Consider the following 18,655-nt stretch of genomic DNA (forward strand, 5'->3'; position numbering starts at 1 on the left):
CCTTACACACTGTTGGTGGGAATGTAAACTGGTAAAACCACTGTGAAAAAGAGTATAGAGTTTCTTCAAGAAATTAAAAGTAGGACTATCATATGATCCAGCAATCCCATATTTGGGTGTGTACAAAGGAAATAAAATTATTAACTCTGATAGTTGCACTACTATAGTCATAACCACATTCTGCACAATAGGCAAGGTATGGAAACTATGTAAGTGTTCATGGATGAATGAATGAATAAAGAAGATATGATATTATACATAATGGAATATTACTCAGCCTTAAAAAAGAAGGAAATCTATCATATGTGTCACCATGGATGAACTGAGAGGGTATTATGCTAAGTGAAGTAAGTCAGATAGAGAAAGAAAAATACTGCATGGTATTGTTTATATATAGAATCTAAAAAAATAAATAAAGCAAAAATGTTAAACTCATGGAAACAAAAAGAGTGGTTGCCAGGGAGTAGGAGGCAAGGAGAAAAAGGATAGTTTAGTAATAAGGTACAAACTTTTAGTAATGAAGTGAGTAAGGTCTGAGATATAACATATAACAAGGTGACTGTACTTGATAACATTTTATCACATAATTGAAAGTTGCTAAGACAGCAGAAATTAACTGTTCTCACACACTAAAAAAGGTGAATATGTGAGGTAATAGATACATTAACTCAGTGGTAGAGAATCCTTTCACAATGTATATATATATATATTAAATCACTGTAGAATTTAAATAGCTTACAATTTTATTTGTCAACTACACCTTAATAAAGCTGGAAATAAATACAAAATCCAACTTTCCATTTTCTACTCTTTCATTCTGGTTTAAAATTATCCTCAGTAGTTACTACTGTATCTCATTTATTTATTTGTATATTAATTGTCTGAGGATCCCCAGCAAAAGTAAGCTTCAGTAATATATCTCTAGTGCTTAAAACAGTGCCAAAACAAATACTTGTTGAACCAATGATTACATGAGAGAGTGAGAGAATGAATAAATGAACTGTTCTATATAGGCTCATCTCCTGACTTAAAATATTTTTGGCCAGACCCTACTAGGAAAACACAGCACTATTTAAATTAACTTTTTAAGTCAATGAATAAAAACTAAATTGCCAGATATATCAATATTACATTATTAATTTTGATTTGATTGTAGACCTAATATACCCAGATATGTATTAAATACTAGCTAGAATATGTTTCATAAAAAAAACAATAAATTTAGTATTATGGAATTTAGTATGTATAGCATCTCTATTTTATATAAAATACACTTAATTGGTTTTAAAATGTTAAGCTTCCAAATAACAAAATCCTTATGAATAGCAGGTGAACATGCCCACAGTTTGAGACTAGTATACTATCATCTTTTCCTTGTTGACATTACCAACTTATTACTGCTTTACAAGTTGTAAATAATATGAATAAATAGCTAATGTCCAAAAACAGGCAACACATTGGCAAATTCAGTGAAATTACTTTAATAAGTTAAATAGTTTGCAATTAGGATTTCAGCCAACAGATTAATAGCAAAGTAATTGTTGGTCATTCTCTAGTTCCTATAAGAAATAAATATATACAGTACTCAATTTGACAGCCATCATTTATAAATTAAAATCAGAGATAATCATGATAATTATATTTCTACCCATTTGCATGCTATTCCTTTATAAATCTGCCTAGATGCCAGTCTGAGATCCACCATTTACTAACAATGTGATCTCATAGTTATTTAACTTAATCCTAAATTTTAGTTACTAATAATTGCCACATAAACTTTTAGTTAAAATTAAATGGAACAATTCATGCAAATTCTTTAGTACATTTTTGACACATATTAAGTTTACAAAACAGGTGTCCATTATCAATATCTTCCTTATAGTCATTCTTATATCATTAAAGAATTAAGCAGGTATAACCAGAGCCAAAAGTATAAGCAAAGCTACTAAGATTAAAAAAAATTAAAAAGTAGGCATATACATAAAAGTGATCTTGTATCAAATGTGAAAAATACTAAGCTATACAATTATATCACTGAACAATTAATTCATGCATTTCAAGTTTAAAATTGCCATAATCAAGCAGGGACTGGTCAGATAAATCATATAATCTTATTATTTCTGACATATGTGTGTGTGTATTTCATTAACAAAGAAATACTAATACTCCATCATAAACTCTAAAAAAGATAGTCCTTGTTTTAGACAAAGCCACATTGAAAATAAAATTAGTTTCCTTTCACTTTCTTCTGAGGGTCAGATTCTGGACAGCATAACTAAGAAAAATGAGTAATATTGTTAAATTAAATTTTCAACATAATACAACTGAAGGAAGTTTAAGATCAAGTATTGAAAAGATTTAAAATTATAAATAGAGAAAATATTAGAGAGTAAAAATAAGAAAAATGTGATTGCAATAATGAGATGAAGACAATTATATAATCATGATAAAAATTATAACTTATATTTATTATACAAAGAAAATCAGCCTACCTTTGGCAGGATTTGCATCATATCCACATGTTTTGTTAAAAATATGACGATCACCAGAAGAAGGTATTATTCTTGAATCTGATATAGGATGGATCCCTTTAACACGTTCAGCTATCACTTTATGTTGCTCATAAAATCCAAGTTTCCTCGGGGAGCTTGTCACCAACATTGTGTCACCGTTTTGTAATCCCATATGTTCTCCTCCTTGAGCATCTGTTGACAGGTGAGTCTTTGAGTCACTCCCATTGGTGAGAGGGAGCTCAGTGACTTGCAATAACACTTCCTTCTGATTAGCAGCAGAGGTTTCTGGTGAGGAATTAGAGTCAGTGCTACAACGACCTTCTAACCTATATTTCCCAGGAGACATAATTGCACTGGAAACAGTTCCCATAAGGTCTACTGTTGCCTTTGGAACGGCACCAGGATTGGAAGAGATCTGAGAGGTAGAATCATTGTGGCCAAAGTTGTCACAGTGGGATGCCATGCTTCCACTTTTTGAAAATGCATCTGCTTCAGACACAGAGTCTTCAGTCAAGGCTAAAAACTCTGAAGGTGTCTGAGCTGTGGTAAGATCAGCAGAAAGCAATGGAGATTGTAAAGAGCTTCCTGCCCGTTCTGTTACATCCACAGAACAAGATGGAGAAGCTCTGACTAATACAGGTTCTCTCTCTTGGTACTGTGTAATTTCCAGTGAGAACTCAGCCTGTTGTTCCAATGAAATGGACTGGCTCTGTGGCACTGGCTTAGAAAATTTATAGTGCGATGAAAAAGATTTAGTAAGCAGCTTTTTTGTTGACTGCTTAACAGAACGGCGAGTTTGTTCTTCTGTAAATCCAGAATCATCCCCCTCACTTTTGCCAGAACTTAGGCAATTTATAAAGACATTCTTATTAGTTGAGTGTTCCTTTTCCCTTTCAAAATCTTCTGTCAAAGACCTTGTTATCTTCTTATTTCGTGAACTACTAAAACCAACAGAATGTCTTCCTCTGATTTTAATATGTTCTTCCAAACTCAGTTTTTGCATACTGCTGTGACCAGGTTGAGCACCATTTGAAATACTAAGGTTCTGGTTGGTAGGTTCTTGCTTAGGTTCACTCCCCTTCTTATGGTGGAAGCTAATAGAAGGAGTACGGAATATGCTCCTGCGTTTACCTGTACTACCTGAGCTTGAGTTAGTGCTGGAAGGAGAGGAACTGTGGACGCCAACTGTGTTACTGGAGGAGGGTGAAGAAGGAAGAGAATCATGTCTTCTGCTAATGCTTCTTCTGAATATTGGCAACCGGGAGACCAGGGTAGATCGTCTTGATCCAGAGTCCCCCATTGGGACCCCAAAGCTTGCACTGTGATAGCCAACTTAGCAGCCTGGGAAAAGTTAAGACAAAAAGAACAAGTCAAAGGAATTCAAATATAAGTAAGACATTTTAAAATAAATCATATTCTTCAACACATAGAATACAATTAGTTTATATTAAAACAATAAATAATAAAGGTATAATACTTAAGGATTTTATTAAAAATTTACAAGTAGCAAAATTATCCAATATTTTGCATAGCAATTTTATAATGGTGCAAAATTTTCAAGATTATTCAGAATATTTAAAGTCTATTCAAAAAAGGGTTGGGTTGGGAGACATGATATCATTTTTCAAGACCCAGCCTTACTATTCACACAAATTCTATAATCTGGTAAATTGCATAATCTTAACACTCTATGTCTATTTATTTAGATGTAGTAGGCATGTGAGAGCCATGATCATTGCCCTCTGGGGAAATGTCCCACCACTGCCTCTGTTGGCCAGCACCAGACAGACTGAGGGATTCAACAAGTGGTTAATGATTAACCTGAGTTTAACAGAATCACACACCAGCTAAGGTGTGACCTGACATTAGAAGCTCCACTCATGGAATAAACTTGAATGTATTCTTCCCCTTGAAGTTTCACTGGACTTTTAGAGATAACAAGGCCAATGGCAGAGGCAACTAAACCATATAGTTTAGAGTTATGAGCAAGATAAAGTTATGAAGAAACCACAACTATGAGTTGAAGGCCTAATCAAAAGCTAATTTGACTGGTAATGCTGAGACAAATGAGAATACAGGCTGAGAGAAGCAGAAGCACAGAAAATTTCTGAGCCATATTAATACCAGAAAAAAGAAGAAGGAAGAGGAGAATAAATTTCATCAGTTCTGATCTACTAGGTACTTAGGTACTTTTACACAGCTTATCTCTTTTAATGCTTCTAACTGTAGAAGTAGATATTACTATGGACATTTTATGACAGAAAGGCAACTTGCTTAATGTCACTCAGCTAGTAAGCGGTAAAGCAGGACTAAGAAGCTAAGCCTTATCTAACCACAGGGTCAGCTCATGATCAGCATGTTACATACAGCTTTCAGAAAAAGTGAAGAGCCTAAAAATTGCCCTGTTCAAGGCCCAGATGTGCTTCCACTTCCCCTGAAGTTGTATGGTCAGTCTTGCTATTCTGATGACTTCTGGCTTTCACTGGTTTTCATAATATGTCATCGTTTGGTTTCTGTTTTGTTTTGCTTTGTTTCTAAATTTTACTTACTACTTTAACTAATATAATATACACACCCCCTTTGTCAACTGGATTGAGGCTCTGTTTCATTTGTTGCTTTTATTTTCTTAATTTTCTTCTATCCGCACCCAAGGGCATTTTTTCATTGATTTTAGAGACAGAGGAAAGGAGAGAGTGCATTGATTAGTTGCTTCCAGTATGCACCTGGACCAGGAATCGAACCCACAACCTTTTGTCTCCGGGACAATGCTCCAACCAACTGAGCCACACCAGGCAGGGCTGTTTCATTTTGTTGCTTTTTGCAACTAAAATCAAACAATAACAAATACTACATAGAATGACAAGTCCTCCGTTTTATCATCCTTATTGATATATTAGTTTGAGCAAGTAAAGTACTTCCATGTCCTTAAAGAAGTATGTGATGAAAATGGAAAGTATTTTCTCTTTCAGATATGCATTCGTATATATTTACTATCTTGTTCCAAATAATATAAAATATAACAGTTTTGCATTATATGATTTTAGGATGATTTTTAATTGCACTCATTGAATTTGAGTTTAAGTCTAACTATGTTTGAACCATTCCCAATGTATTTAAGTATTCTTGTAAGACTTTGGTTGAAGAAACCTTAAAATATAAACAAAGACATTTTAGTTCTTGAAGTCTTACAGAAATTAAAAACATCTCATTTTTCTCCCATCTTAAGTTTTCCAAAGTGGATACAAAATACAATTTTTTTCATGATTTCACTCATAATAATGCTTTAATGAACATCATTCTCAGCTGTGATTTTTCATTTATATGCAGGACTTGTTTCACCCAATGTCTGTGAAGATCTTGTTCTAATTACAGCATTATCAACCATAATGATTTGCAGCTGTGGTGAACCTATGGCCTTCAGTGCATCAATGTCAAGATATTTATCATTTTTATTGAAAGTTTCAGAATGTATGTATATTGAATTATTTATTGGCCTCTTTTTTAATTTTTTGCATTTGAATCAGCACTTAATGACAGAAGAATGACTCAAGTTCCATATACCTTTAGTAAATATTAAAAGAATTTAATTTAGAAATTCAGAAAAAAGTATTATAATAATTACTCCTCTTCCCAAATACTTAATGAAAATGACCAGACTTCCCTTGGGTACAAATAATACATTTAGGCTACTAACATATTTTCATAATTTCTTTAATATATCACAGAGATACTAAGAGAGATCTGCACATTGAAAGGATGACATGGAGTAAATATAAAATGTACTAGAGACCAAGAAAGATTTTATTTTGTCTACTGATAATCTTTTAAATGAAGTTCTTTATTTCCTACTGAGAACTTTCCAGCTAAACAAAACACAGACAAAAATATCTATAGTTTGCAATCATCCATACTTTTTTAGATAGACCCTTTAAGGTCTATATGCTATATATTCAGTATGTCTCCAGGTTCATGGTTCCCCTCCTTACATTTTCATTCTCTAATCACACTAATTATACCTTCCATTTTCTGTCCACTTTCACCTACTGGGCATTTGCAGATATGGGTCCACCTGTCTGGGTGCTTTTCCTGGAACTCTGATGTGCAGAATTCCTATTTCCATAACATCACCCCTTCCACAATGCCATTCCTGTCCCACCCTCTTCCATTGTAGATGGAATACTCCTTTATAAATCCTCAAGTATAGTTTATAAAGTAACCATCTGCTTCTTTATCTGACTTTACTATTTTACCATAAGTTTCTTAGTAGCAAACCCATTCTCTGCTTTGCATTGAGACCCCAATGCCTAATATAATACAAAATCAATACCCATAGAATAAATGGATTTCCAAAAATGACATTTAACTTAAATTCATCAGTATTTCAAACATAAACAATCCTGGTCCCTGTCTTCTACCATAAATAAATGCAACAAGTTAAGGTTAATTGTGCTGAATTAAAACTTTTAGAGATTCACAAGTTGAAAGTGTTTCAAACTAATATTCGATAATCTAAACTCTGCTAACATATGAAAATAAAATGCTGAGTAAGTTTAATAGAACAGTATATCATCATATCAACTTCAATTATTAATGAAAGACAAATATAGCATTACATGTTGATTTTATTTTTATTATCATTAGAACAATTACATTTTATTCTTTTGACAACCTTGAATATATTTTCACATACTTTTACAAATTTCCAACTCAGATAAAATAAACACATTTTCTCAGTCCTCCTCTACTATTTCTTGGTTCAGAAGTCATAGGTGCTTCAAACATAACAAGTCCTAAAAATATATGGGTTGGACTAGACCTTCCCATTGTCCAGGGGTCTTTACTACCATAAACTTTATATTCTTTGGAAAAGCACATTCATTATATAAAAAGATGGCCTTCTAATTATACCTTTTAAGCTGTATAAATAAGTGAAAGCTGACTTGTAGGTATTATCACTACACAGATGCATACTGACCCTATTAGAAGTGGTGTGAAACCCAGTGTGATCTCAACAGAAGGAAAGACATCCTTTGTTCTTTAGCACCAGAGCAAACAAAAGACTCCCAGAAAGTATTTTATTCAGTGATCTCTTAGCTAACACTATTATTACCCTTAATAGAGTGCAACATCATGTGATGGATCTATTCTGAATAAAATGAGAGGGGAATTTGTTTGGCATGTATAAGGAGGATATGGATTCTAGTTGAAGGAGTTATATAAATTGTTAATATGCTACTTATTTAAAATTAGAGTAAACATAAAATAATTGAAGAAATAAGATATTCTGAGAAAAAGAAAAGAAAAAGACTTCCATGATTCCAAAGGCATCATCCAAAGGCAAAAAACAACCTTGCAGTACATTTTCAGAGCTATCATCTTGGAAAGTGATTACCACATAACCAAAGAGGCATGTCTTTCTGTCGCAGTAAAAGAAGTAAAACAAAACCCCCTTCACCTTTTCCTTTCCCAATATTTTTCATATACTTCCCTAGAATTTTGACAACCCTCAAATGTTTTCACCATGAGCCAAAGGTGATAGTCACCTTTGTCCATATCTGAGATAGTCCTAAATATCCTTTGTTTGTCTTTCTCCCAAAACTGATGATATTTTGTGGAAAATAAAAAAGCAAAACTAAACAAAAAAATACTTCTGACACACACTTGCAATTCGCAAAAAAAAACAACCAAAAATTGGTTTTAAATCCGAGCTCTGTCACATACTAGTAGCATGAACTAGAATATAGATAACAACTTTTTAGAGTGATTTCTTTTCAGGATGAGAAGGTGCAACATAGATTTAACACTCTGCCTGGAATAGAGTATATTTTCAGTTTCTTTCTTTTCAATGAAATACATTCAAATAAGTGGTGCATGGTGGTGCAGCACATACATAGAGTAATTATGTAAATGAGCTACTTTTCAAAATCTATCCCAAACCCTATAGTTAATAAAATCACCTAAAATATTGGGGGGATATATATAAATTGAGATCGGTATTCTAAACCCTTATGATGAACCTCCCTAAAGCATACATTTTTATTAGAATTTAAAAACCATGATCAATATTTGAAATGTTTGTGAGAAATGTTGCATAAGATAAATCCTGTCCTTGTCCCAATTCTATTCTTTCTCAGAAGATTTCAGAAAATAACCCAGTAAAGCCTAAATGACCATACTGAGAAGAAAATCTATAATATATGATAAAATGGAAGAAAGAATGTCAAGAGGGCGGGGGCGACGTGTTGTGGGGAGTGCTGCACGGGACGCTCCGGGATCTGAGGGTCGCTGTCCAGAGCCAGCTGAGGAGGGAGCAGGGCTCTGAATCCCACAGAGCCCGTCCCAGCGTGGTCATTGATGGAGGGAATAAACACGAGTCATCATAAACACTTCTCTGTTTGCCAGGACATGGCAACTTCCCTCAAGTGGAGAAGGCCCCACACCCCCATGTCCAAAGGCTTTTACTGAGAACCATATGCACAGAGGTATGGATGCAAAGCTCATAAATCAATGTCAAAAGGCTATGTTTACAGAAAACAGAGATCATAGATAACAATTGAAGGATCACAAGAGATCTGCCTCTGGTCAGGGTCTACGAATAATGTAAATCTCCTTCCCAGTATGAGCCAGTTATCATAGTCTTTGAGGGAAGAACAAAGCAGGCTTAGAGGAACTTACTTCTAGGCCTGATTGTCTCCAGGAACCACCTGATCCAGTTTAGGGCTGTACCTGCCTTTAGTATTGTTTCAAGCCTGAGCCACCGTGGGCCGGGCAGAGCCACCAAAAGATAAGGAAACTTCTTTCAGATAAAATGAGGACTCTGGCCATGTCCAAGCTGAGCTGAGGAATGTGGGCCTTTTTGCCCTTTCTCTGTGTCCCCCAAGTCCTTGTCTGCTGCCCATACTGGCCAATATCTGTTTTAGGTCATCTCTCCTCAGGAGAGAACTTACCGGTCATCAACAACCAACCATCACAGGGCCGAGCAGGGTGATGTGAGGGAGACAGGTTTCGCCTCCTCAGTGGCTTGTTTTCTCAAGGGCTCCTATATTATTTCCAGTCTTGGGGCCTTTTCGCCTGTAGGCGAGGCTACAGTCCCTGAAACCAGGCAGTGCATTTCCCAACAAAAGAAAATCCACAGAAATCAAATACTTTCTAGGTAACAATTTTTCAACATTAAAAAAAGTGCTGGCAGAAAATAAATCAAAAGGCATTGATCAATTTCTACCAAAATTAAATAGGATTAATAGCTTGAAGAAATTTCCAAAACACCTTTATGTAATTATGTCACTTAGCCATAAATTTAAATGAGGCTCACACCTGTTGGATGGTTAGTGTTTAGCTGGAAAGCCCTCTCAACTCTTTATACTACAAAGGCCACACAAATTTCACCTCAACATCCTTATATTTTATGGTGTGATTTATCTTTAAATGTATTTCCAAAATGTTTTATTGTTTTCCCTTAAATGAATAGGGAACTAATGAAAGCATTTTAATAGATAAATCATCTGAACAACATGACAAAAGGCCACTTCAGCCAAAAGGGTCAGTGAGGAAAATACGAGCCACACTGAAAGGATGACTGACAGTGATCACGTGAGTGACTGGTTACAGGAAGAGAATGCGATTGTCAGCCTAAGCTGGAAAGGGTGAGAACCACAGAATTGACTGGATGTGTTTAAGTAACAATTTATTAAGTTTACATATAATTTAGCTACACTGAATACAGTTAATTTTTTAAATAAGAAAAAAGAACACCAAGTAACTGAGTACATTAGAAACATCTACCTGTACATGACTACTAAAAATGATTTGGCCCTAAAGATGGTATATACGCAGAGAGAGATTGGCCCTGAATAAATCTGTATAAACTAATCCCCAAAGTAAAAAGAGAAAGAGAGGGAGAGATGCCAAATTAGCATGATAATTTGCCACAGGAAAGGAGAACACATTTCAAAGAGATTATTCTAGCAGAATTTAGGGAAGAGATGAGTTCTTTGTCTGAATTAATACAAGGATATGGGATGGGCCATGATACATATTTAAAAAGACATACAATCCTGAGACCCAGCTAGATATGATCTTAGTTCTTTGGTGATCAGAGGCGACAACAGAAGAAGATAAACAAAGAGAGAATGAATGGATTTTGGCCAGAGATCAGATAGAAGTTAGTAGGGACAGAAGAAAGAAGTCTAAAGCTGTATCTACTTGTGACCAGGCTTAGGTAAATATGAGAGTACATTTATATTAAAGGACATTATATATTCTGGGATTTATATACAATGAATGCGTAACTGTTAAGAATCCAGATTCTGATGCAAGAATATCTAGATTTGAATTCATCTACACAGAAGAGTTGAGTGGCTTAAAAAATTGCTTAAACTCTGAATCTGAGGATAATAGTTGCACTGTCTTAAATCATTTTATGAGGATCAAATAAATAAATGCAAAAATGCATTTAGAATAGGGTCTAGCACATGATGAGGGCTTAATAACTATAATTTATAAGGACAATTAACTATATTTGTGCTGTTTCACAGCAAATATATGTTAATATAGCTTATAATTTCATCAGCTTCTCTCAGCTGAAAGTTCAAATTTTGTCTGCTGGTAGACTAATAGTGTCATTTACTAGTCAGTCCTGAACAGCACAGAAATGTTACGAGAGCAGCAGTACCTATATGTCAGTGGGGCTTGGAATTAGTACCTATCTATCTATCTATTTATCTGTCTGTCTATCTATCTACCAATCACTGATTAAATAGTGATGTAGCCAATATTACAAACACTTTTTAAATTGTCTCTTACAAGTAATTTTATTCAACCATGGCTACCTTTTGATCAAAAATATTATTGACCATGTTGATCTCCTTCCTGATTACAAGTTCAGTACAATTTTTCATTAAATAAATATTGAGTTTAATTATTCAGACTTAGTTTTTAATTTAGAACAAAATAATTCAGACTTCAAGGAGAAAATGAGTGAGAATATTAAGAATATTAAAGACTGTGTCTCAGACCTTGAACTTGATTGCCAAAAGATGACTTTGATAAATTTCTTGTGCAATGCCAATGTCAATATAACAAATACACCACTTTAAAGAGGATAGCACAAATCTAAAAGTATATATGGTTGTTATGAAAATATAATTGTATTATATTTATACTCTTACCTTACCATGGAGAACTTAGTTTTGGTTTGGCTTTTTAATACTATTTTGGGAAAAAAATAATCCTCATAGTTTTCTAGGTTAGGTTTCCTGAAAACAGAGCCTGAGCAAAGGATGCCTGTTTAAGCAACTTATCATAGAATTATTCTCAGAAGGTGAGGAAAGAAAGCATGATAGGATAGGGGGGAAAAGCTGATCAAAGATGTGGTCCCAAATGAAGACTAGCCACAGACTGATCCCAGGGGCTCTGGAGCATGAATTGGTATCTTGAGAGAGCAGCTGGTCCTTGAACCCCCATGCCAGACACCATCTGTAGACTTCTCTTAGGAATGGGAAAAAATACTGGAAAAATATAAAACAGGCAAAGGATTGGTACCTGGAATACATAAACAATTTTTATAAATCAATGAGAAAAAGGCAACCAAAAGGGAAAATAAATGAGTAAGGAATATGAACAAGCTAAGTGCAGAGGAAAAGAGTACATAAGGCTGTACATTTCAAAGTGTGAACAGTGGTTATGCTTGCAGAGCGCCTTTGTATTGGGGATGTCATCAATGGGGACATCAGTGCTATACGTAACATGAAGTTTTAACAGTGATAATAAATTCATAAACTACTTTCATAAATAAAACTTTTAAAAATTTAAATTATGGTAGTATAAAAATGTATGGCCTATCAAAATTATTTAATGTTGAAGGATATAGGCATGTAAATGGGTTAAAAGTAATTTGAATGGTGCACAAAAATTTAAAATAGTTGTTGCCTCTAGAAGAAAGAACCTGGGACATGTTATTTCAAAAATAACTTGACCAACTATGACAAATACAAATATCAATTTGAGTGTTTTATTTATATTTTTAAATTATTTTTTTTAGTTGTTCAAATACATTTGTCTCCACCTTCCCACCACCACTTTCCCATCTTCCTCCCTCAATCCTTCCCCACTTTGGCTTTGTCCATGGGTCCTTTATACATGTTCCTTGATTTGGCCTTTCCCTTCCCTCTCTCCTCTCCTCGCTCCCTCCTTCCTTGTTAATTCTGTTGGTTTCTTTTTTCTTTCAATGTTGCTGCTTATATTTTCCTTGTTTGTTTGTTTTGTTGGTTAGGTAATCTCTTGAATTTTTTATATTTTAATGCAATATATTTAAATAAATAAAACCCATAAAATATTAAGAATCTTTACAATATCACACCTGCCAGAATGGCTACCATCAATAAATCTACTAACAACAAGTGCTGGGGAGGATGTGGAAGAAAGGGAACCCTAGTGCACTGTTGGTGGGAATGCAGGCTGGTGCAGCCACTGTGGAAAATACTATGGAGTTTCTTCAAAAAATTAAAAATGGGACTGCCTTTTGACCCAGCAATTCCACTGCTGGAAATATACCCTAGGAATCCTGAAACACCAATCAGAAAGAATATATGCACCTTTATGTTATAGCAGCACTATTTACAATAACCAAGATGTGGAAATAGCCCAAGTGGTCATCAGTGGATGAATAGATAAAAAAAGCTGTGGTAAGTTTACACAGTGGAATACTGTATGGCCATTATTTAAAAAAAGAAAATAAAAGGAAGAAACTCTTACCCTTTGGGACAGCATGGATGGACCTGAAATTATTATGAAGCAAAATAAGCCAGTGAGAGAAAGACAAAAACCATATGATGTTACTTATATGTGAAATCTAATGAATACAATAAACTTATGAAAAAAATGGAAACAGAGGCATGGGTACATGGAGCAGACTTACAGATCTCAGAGGGGAGGAGAATAGAGGGATTGGATAAAAGAAGGTGAAGAGATTAGACCAAGAACATATATGCATAACCTATAGACACAGACAATAGTATGGTGAAGGCTGGGGATGGGGAGTAAGGGGTGGGTTGAGGGGGGCAAAGGGCAGGGGTGGTCAATGGTGGACATCTGTAGTAGTGGCAACAATGAAAGAAAAAGAATTCTTACAATAATATAAAGACTTTTGCATTTTTCACATACCTAAACTTTTAATACTAAAAATTCACATTTTATGTGTCAGTTCAAACTGCATATTTTTTATGAATCATGATTTGATTTTCTAACAATTGGAATGCTACTTAGTCTAACAATTAAAAACTATTTCCTCCTTCTTAAAAAAGTCTTTCATTATTTCTGTACTATATTATTCATCTCCACGTATTGTCAGTGATAAATCAGATACAAATGATTCATTTCAGAGTTTTCACAATCTTTTAAATGTTTTTCATTTCCATAGTACAAACAGTAATCTACCATAGATTACTTTATACAGTTGGCTAATAAATTTAAGTTATATGATGATTTGGGAGCATATACACTATGACTTTCAGCCATTAATAACAAATTGATGCTATTATGCCAATCTTTTCAAGGCTAGTAAACTAACTAGACAAGTCAGTTTTATATTTGCTTGATCCAAAATGCATGCTTCTTTTAGACATTTATATTGGTTTATTTGTTTAGTAAATATTAAAATGCCTAGACCAGCCTTACATTTTAATTTCTTCACTAAAAAAACAAAACTTTGTAACAAATAACCTGCAGTTGTGTACATATACCAGCAGAGGGTGGAAGAGAGCTTCCTTAAAGTCAACTGTTTTTTAGCTTTCTGAACAAATTTAAGCTATGGGGTAGTTAATTATCAAAAATACCAGAAAGTCCTTTATGTAAATTTTAAAAAGAAGTCTCCAAATACATTTGAAAATCAAGTTTTTGGTTAATTAAAACAACTAGTATATTAGAAAAATAAACTGGCTTCAGAATTAAAGGAAGATTCCAACTCAACTTGAAAGTTTTAAACAATAATTAGAAGAATAAAAATAAATGTTTTTAAGTATTTTATGTATAACTATGTATAGGGCTTACATTTTGAAAGTACTTCAGATTCATATATATCAATTCAAGTTTATTATTTTCCAATATTTCCTTCTCATTGTTTTTGAAACAACAGGAGAATTAAGTGCTTCTTTGTAAAAAATGTATTAGTGCAAAAGGTGTATAAAGATAGTAGCCTATCTTGTTCCTACTATATGTTGTAAATATCACTTAATTTTTAAGTTATATATATGGCATTACATTAGAATAGTTCATGGTCACAGGAACAAATATAAATAAGAAAAATACTATCATATGTCAAGATAAAATAATACAAAAACTGGAGGAAAATAATTTTTAAATACATATTAGAATATATATTAGGAGATTTAATTTAAAAGTGGCTGCACTCACTATGTATAATTATGTGTATCTCTATGTCCATGTCTGTATCAGCAGTAAAACGAACACCTGGCAATATAAATCGGTGTAGGCAGTAATATAAAATCTAACATTTTTGATGTATGTTCCAGTTAAATTATAAACTGGATCAATGTAAATATAACTATACACTCAGATGAATATAATGGAAAATAAGCATTGGTCTGGTGAGAGGATAAAAAGAAGTATATCCGAAAGGCATTCCTGCCTTGATTCTTTATGAATACTATCGTAGCTGTATCATTTACAATGCTAATGGCAGCATGTTAAAGAATATACTAATTTCCATTCATTCATGTGTTGGCATGGAGTACAATATCTGTCAGAATCATTTTAAAAATAGACTCTTGGGTTTGACATTTTATTTAATTATTTTTATCCTCATCTGAGGACATTTTTTTCATTGCTTTCATTAATTTTTTTGAAGACTAAAAGTAAACTGATTTATTTTTACTTACTGTTTTTATTGCTTATGCTATTACAGTTGTTCCTGCTTTATCACTCTTCCCCACCTCCACCCAGCCCCACCCTCTCCCTTCCCTAAATCAATCCCCACATCATTGTCCCTGTCCATGGGTCATGCATAAATGTTCTTTGTACAATCCCTTCACCATCTCTCATCCAGTGCTCCTCATCCCTCCAGCAACTGTCAGCCTGTCCCATGTTTCTGTACTTCTGTTTCTGTTTTGTTTGTTCGTTTATTGTGTTCATTAGATTCCACATATAAGCGAGATCAAGTGGTATTTGTCTTTCACTGACTGGCTTATTTCACTTAACATAATAATACTCCAGGTCCATCAAAGCTGTCACAAAAATAAGAGTTTCTTCTTTTTTACTGCTGTTAGAGAGAAAGGGAAAGAAAGAGAGCGAAACATCAATTGTTTTCTCATATGCATCCTGACGGGGGATCCAACCAGCAACCTGACAAGGAATCGAACCTGCAGAGTTTGGGTTCACTGGGCAATGCTCCAACCAACCAAGCCACATTGGCAAGGGTAGATTCCTCATTTTAAAATGTCTTTAAACTCAACATATAGTGATCAGATTTATCAAGGACTGTTTTACAATGTATCTGTGGGTATAATTCATCTTGGCCCATTTCCCCCATTCATAAAATTAGAGAACTGAAGAGATAATTTTTCGAGTCCTTCTGATTTATTAAAATACTTCCATACAATCTGTGAAATTTAGGATCCACAACCTCTAACACACATACACATGGCTGACTATAAAATGCCATTCTGGCCCTGGCTGGTGTGGCTCAGTGGATTGAGTGCCAGCCTGTAAACCAAAGGGTCAGTGGTTCAATTTCCAGTCAGGGCACATGCCTGGGTTGTGGGCCAGGTCCCCAGACAACCACACATTGATGTTTCTTTCCATCTCTTTCTCCCTCCCTTCCCCTCTCTCTAAAAATAAACAAATAAAATCTTTAAAATAAAATGCCATTCTGATTATCATTTTTTCCACTTCAAAGTTATTAACTAATTACATTCAGTACTGTTTCATAGATAAAAAGATAAAAATAATACTTGATAAATTATTAGCACAAACACAGATGTAGTGTATCTTACAAAAAGAGAGCAAAAGTATACCTGGGAATGCAGTCTATTTGTTACATGATAAAATTAGAAAAATGTAAGTTTCTTCCCTTTATATTGTATTTGCTTATGTAACCAATAAGCTTCTCCATATCAAATACATATTTTCTAACTTTTCTCTTAATACTTAAAATTGTGGTTTATAATTAATGAAATAGAGCAGGTGTTTAGTTTTTAGAATCTAGGAAGGAAAGCATGGCTGATATTTAACATATTTTGAAAATAAAATCCTCTGATATAATATAGTATCAGATTAAAATTTCTAATTATATTGGGACAAATTTTAAATAGGTAGGAAAGTCCAATATTAACCCAATGATTAATAGATTTACTCTAGATCCACAAAATATAATTAAAATATTTTACTAACTATATTTTATTACCTATATTGTTCTTTGAGTTAAAAATTTTTTATTTAAAAAATTTAAAAATTTATTTAAGAGGAATTACATAACATATTACAATGAAAGGAACATAATAAATTCAGTTAATTTTTTTTTTAAAAAATCCCTAAACTTTGTTAATAAATTTACTAATTGTCTTTTTATGAGACTATGGTCCTGCATCAAAAAACAGTCTAAGGAATGACTGACTGTTGTTTAGTTTATACTGAGTCATATACTGTTAATTTGATAGAATAATTACTAAGAATCACACCATGACACCATGTTTATGCCAAACAGGCTGTTTTAGTTGTAGTTGGTAGCAAGGGAAATGTGTCGGATTTGAATTAACTTGAGTTGCAACTTGGTAGACTCAAGTTAGAGAGATTTTGCATCTTGGAACATTTAAAGAGTTCTGCCTTTGTGAACAACTGCAAAGAATTTTACATTTGCAAGGTGGACTACTTCTTCTTATTGTTATTATTAATTTACTGGTTTCAGGTGTACAGCTTAGTGGTTTGACAATCATATAATTTACATAGTGTTCCCTTCAAAAAGTGCACTTCCTTTTGAGAATGAAGAAATCAAAATCCAGATTGTTTAGGTACCTCATTCAAAGACACACAGATAAGTGGCAGCACTGACATTTATAGAGCTCAGTGCTCCTGATGGTGAAGTGAACTCTAATCCAATCAAGTGGAAGCAGAGACTGTCACTGCCAGAAACTTCTTATCAGAAAAAGGCCCCTTGCCCTGTAAGCATTTGATATATCTATAGAATTGAATATTGTCACCATTTGTGTAGAACTTTAATATATAATTTATGTTTTAAGGAACTACATTAACATAATGCCATCTCATTTCTGTTTTTTGGCTTTTATTTTAAAACTTAGGGTGATCGCACATGTAATGAGTATGTGAATTATCTCATTTTAATCTTCCTAACAACTTTGTTAGATAACTGCAAATATCTACTGTGTATTTATTACCTGCCATTGAATCAGCTCGCACTTCTGGTGACACTATGAATGACAAATCCACAATGTCCTGTCCTCAGCAGTCCTGCTCAGCTCCTGTAGCCTCATGCCTATGGCTTCTTGTCTGCAGTCAGCCTATCTCATATTCGGTCTTCCTCTTTCCCTGCTGCCTTGTACTTTCCCCAGAACTACTGTCTTTTGTAAAGAATGCTGCCTTCTCATGATGTGCCCAATGTGGGACAGCTTCAGTTTTGTCACTTTTGCCTCCAGTAGTTTCAGGTTTAATTTGCTCTAGGACCCACTTGTTTGTTCTTCTGTTGTCAATGGTATTTCTGATGCGAAAGACAAATTTTGAAGTGATAGCACTCTGCCTCAATGCACTAATAGATAAAGTGATAATAATATTAAATAATAATATTCTTATTGCTACCCTAAGAATACATGGCTTAGTATTCCAATGACAGATGCCAGATAATCCAGAAGAGTTTTAGATGACTCTCCAATCATAATAGGACACAGGGAATATTAATCTTCAGAACAAAAAATGCACCCACTGGCCAAGAATATGAAGATGTTGAGTTCAACAGCAAGAGAGAGAGGGGCAGGGAAGGAAAGAAAGAAATGGTTGTGCCAGCCTACAGTTTTAACTAAACCTAATAGTTCAATGTCCAAGACTAAGTGTTAAACAAGGATGTAATTGGGACCCAAGAACATTTTGTGATTCACAATAAAATCTTCAAAGAACAAACA

At 34.0% G+C, this 18,655-nt stretch overlaps 1 protein-coding gene across 1 annotated transcript in view; it reads right to left on the reverse strand.

Annotated features, from left to right (window-relative positions):
• CCSER1 (coiled-coil serine rich protein 1) overlaps positions 1-18,655 on the reverse strand; it is an 898,936-nt gene that overhangs the window by 749,487 nt on the left and 130,794 nt on the right. The window contains exon 2 of the mRNA XM_054591576.1: positions 2,493-3,854. Within this exon, the coding sequence (XP_054447551.1) occupies positions 2,493-3,813 (1,321 nt within the window). The 5' untranslated portion in view covers positions 3,814-3,854. The remainder of the gene's footprint in view (positions 1-2,492; positions 3,855-18,655) is intronic.

Source organism: Pteronotus mesoamericanus, unplaced genomic scaffold (genome assembly GCF_021234165.1).
Source record: "Pteronotus mesoamericanus isolate MK-2021 breed Mesoamerican mustached bat unplaced genomic scaffold, CSHL_Meso_final scaffold_232, whole genome shotgun sequence".
NCBI lineage: Eukaryota > Metazoa > Chordata > Mammalia > Chiroptera > Mormoopidae > Pteronotus > Pteronotus mesoamericanus.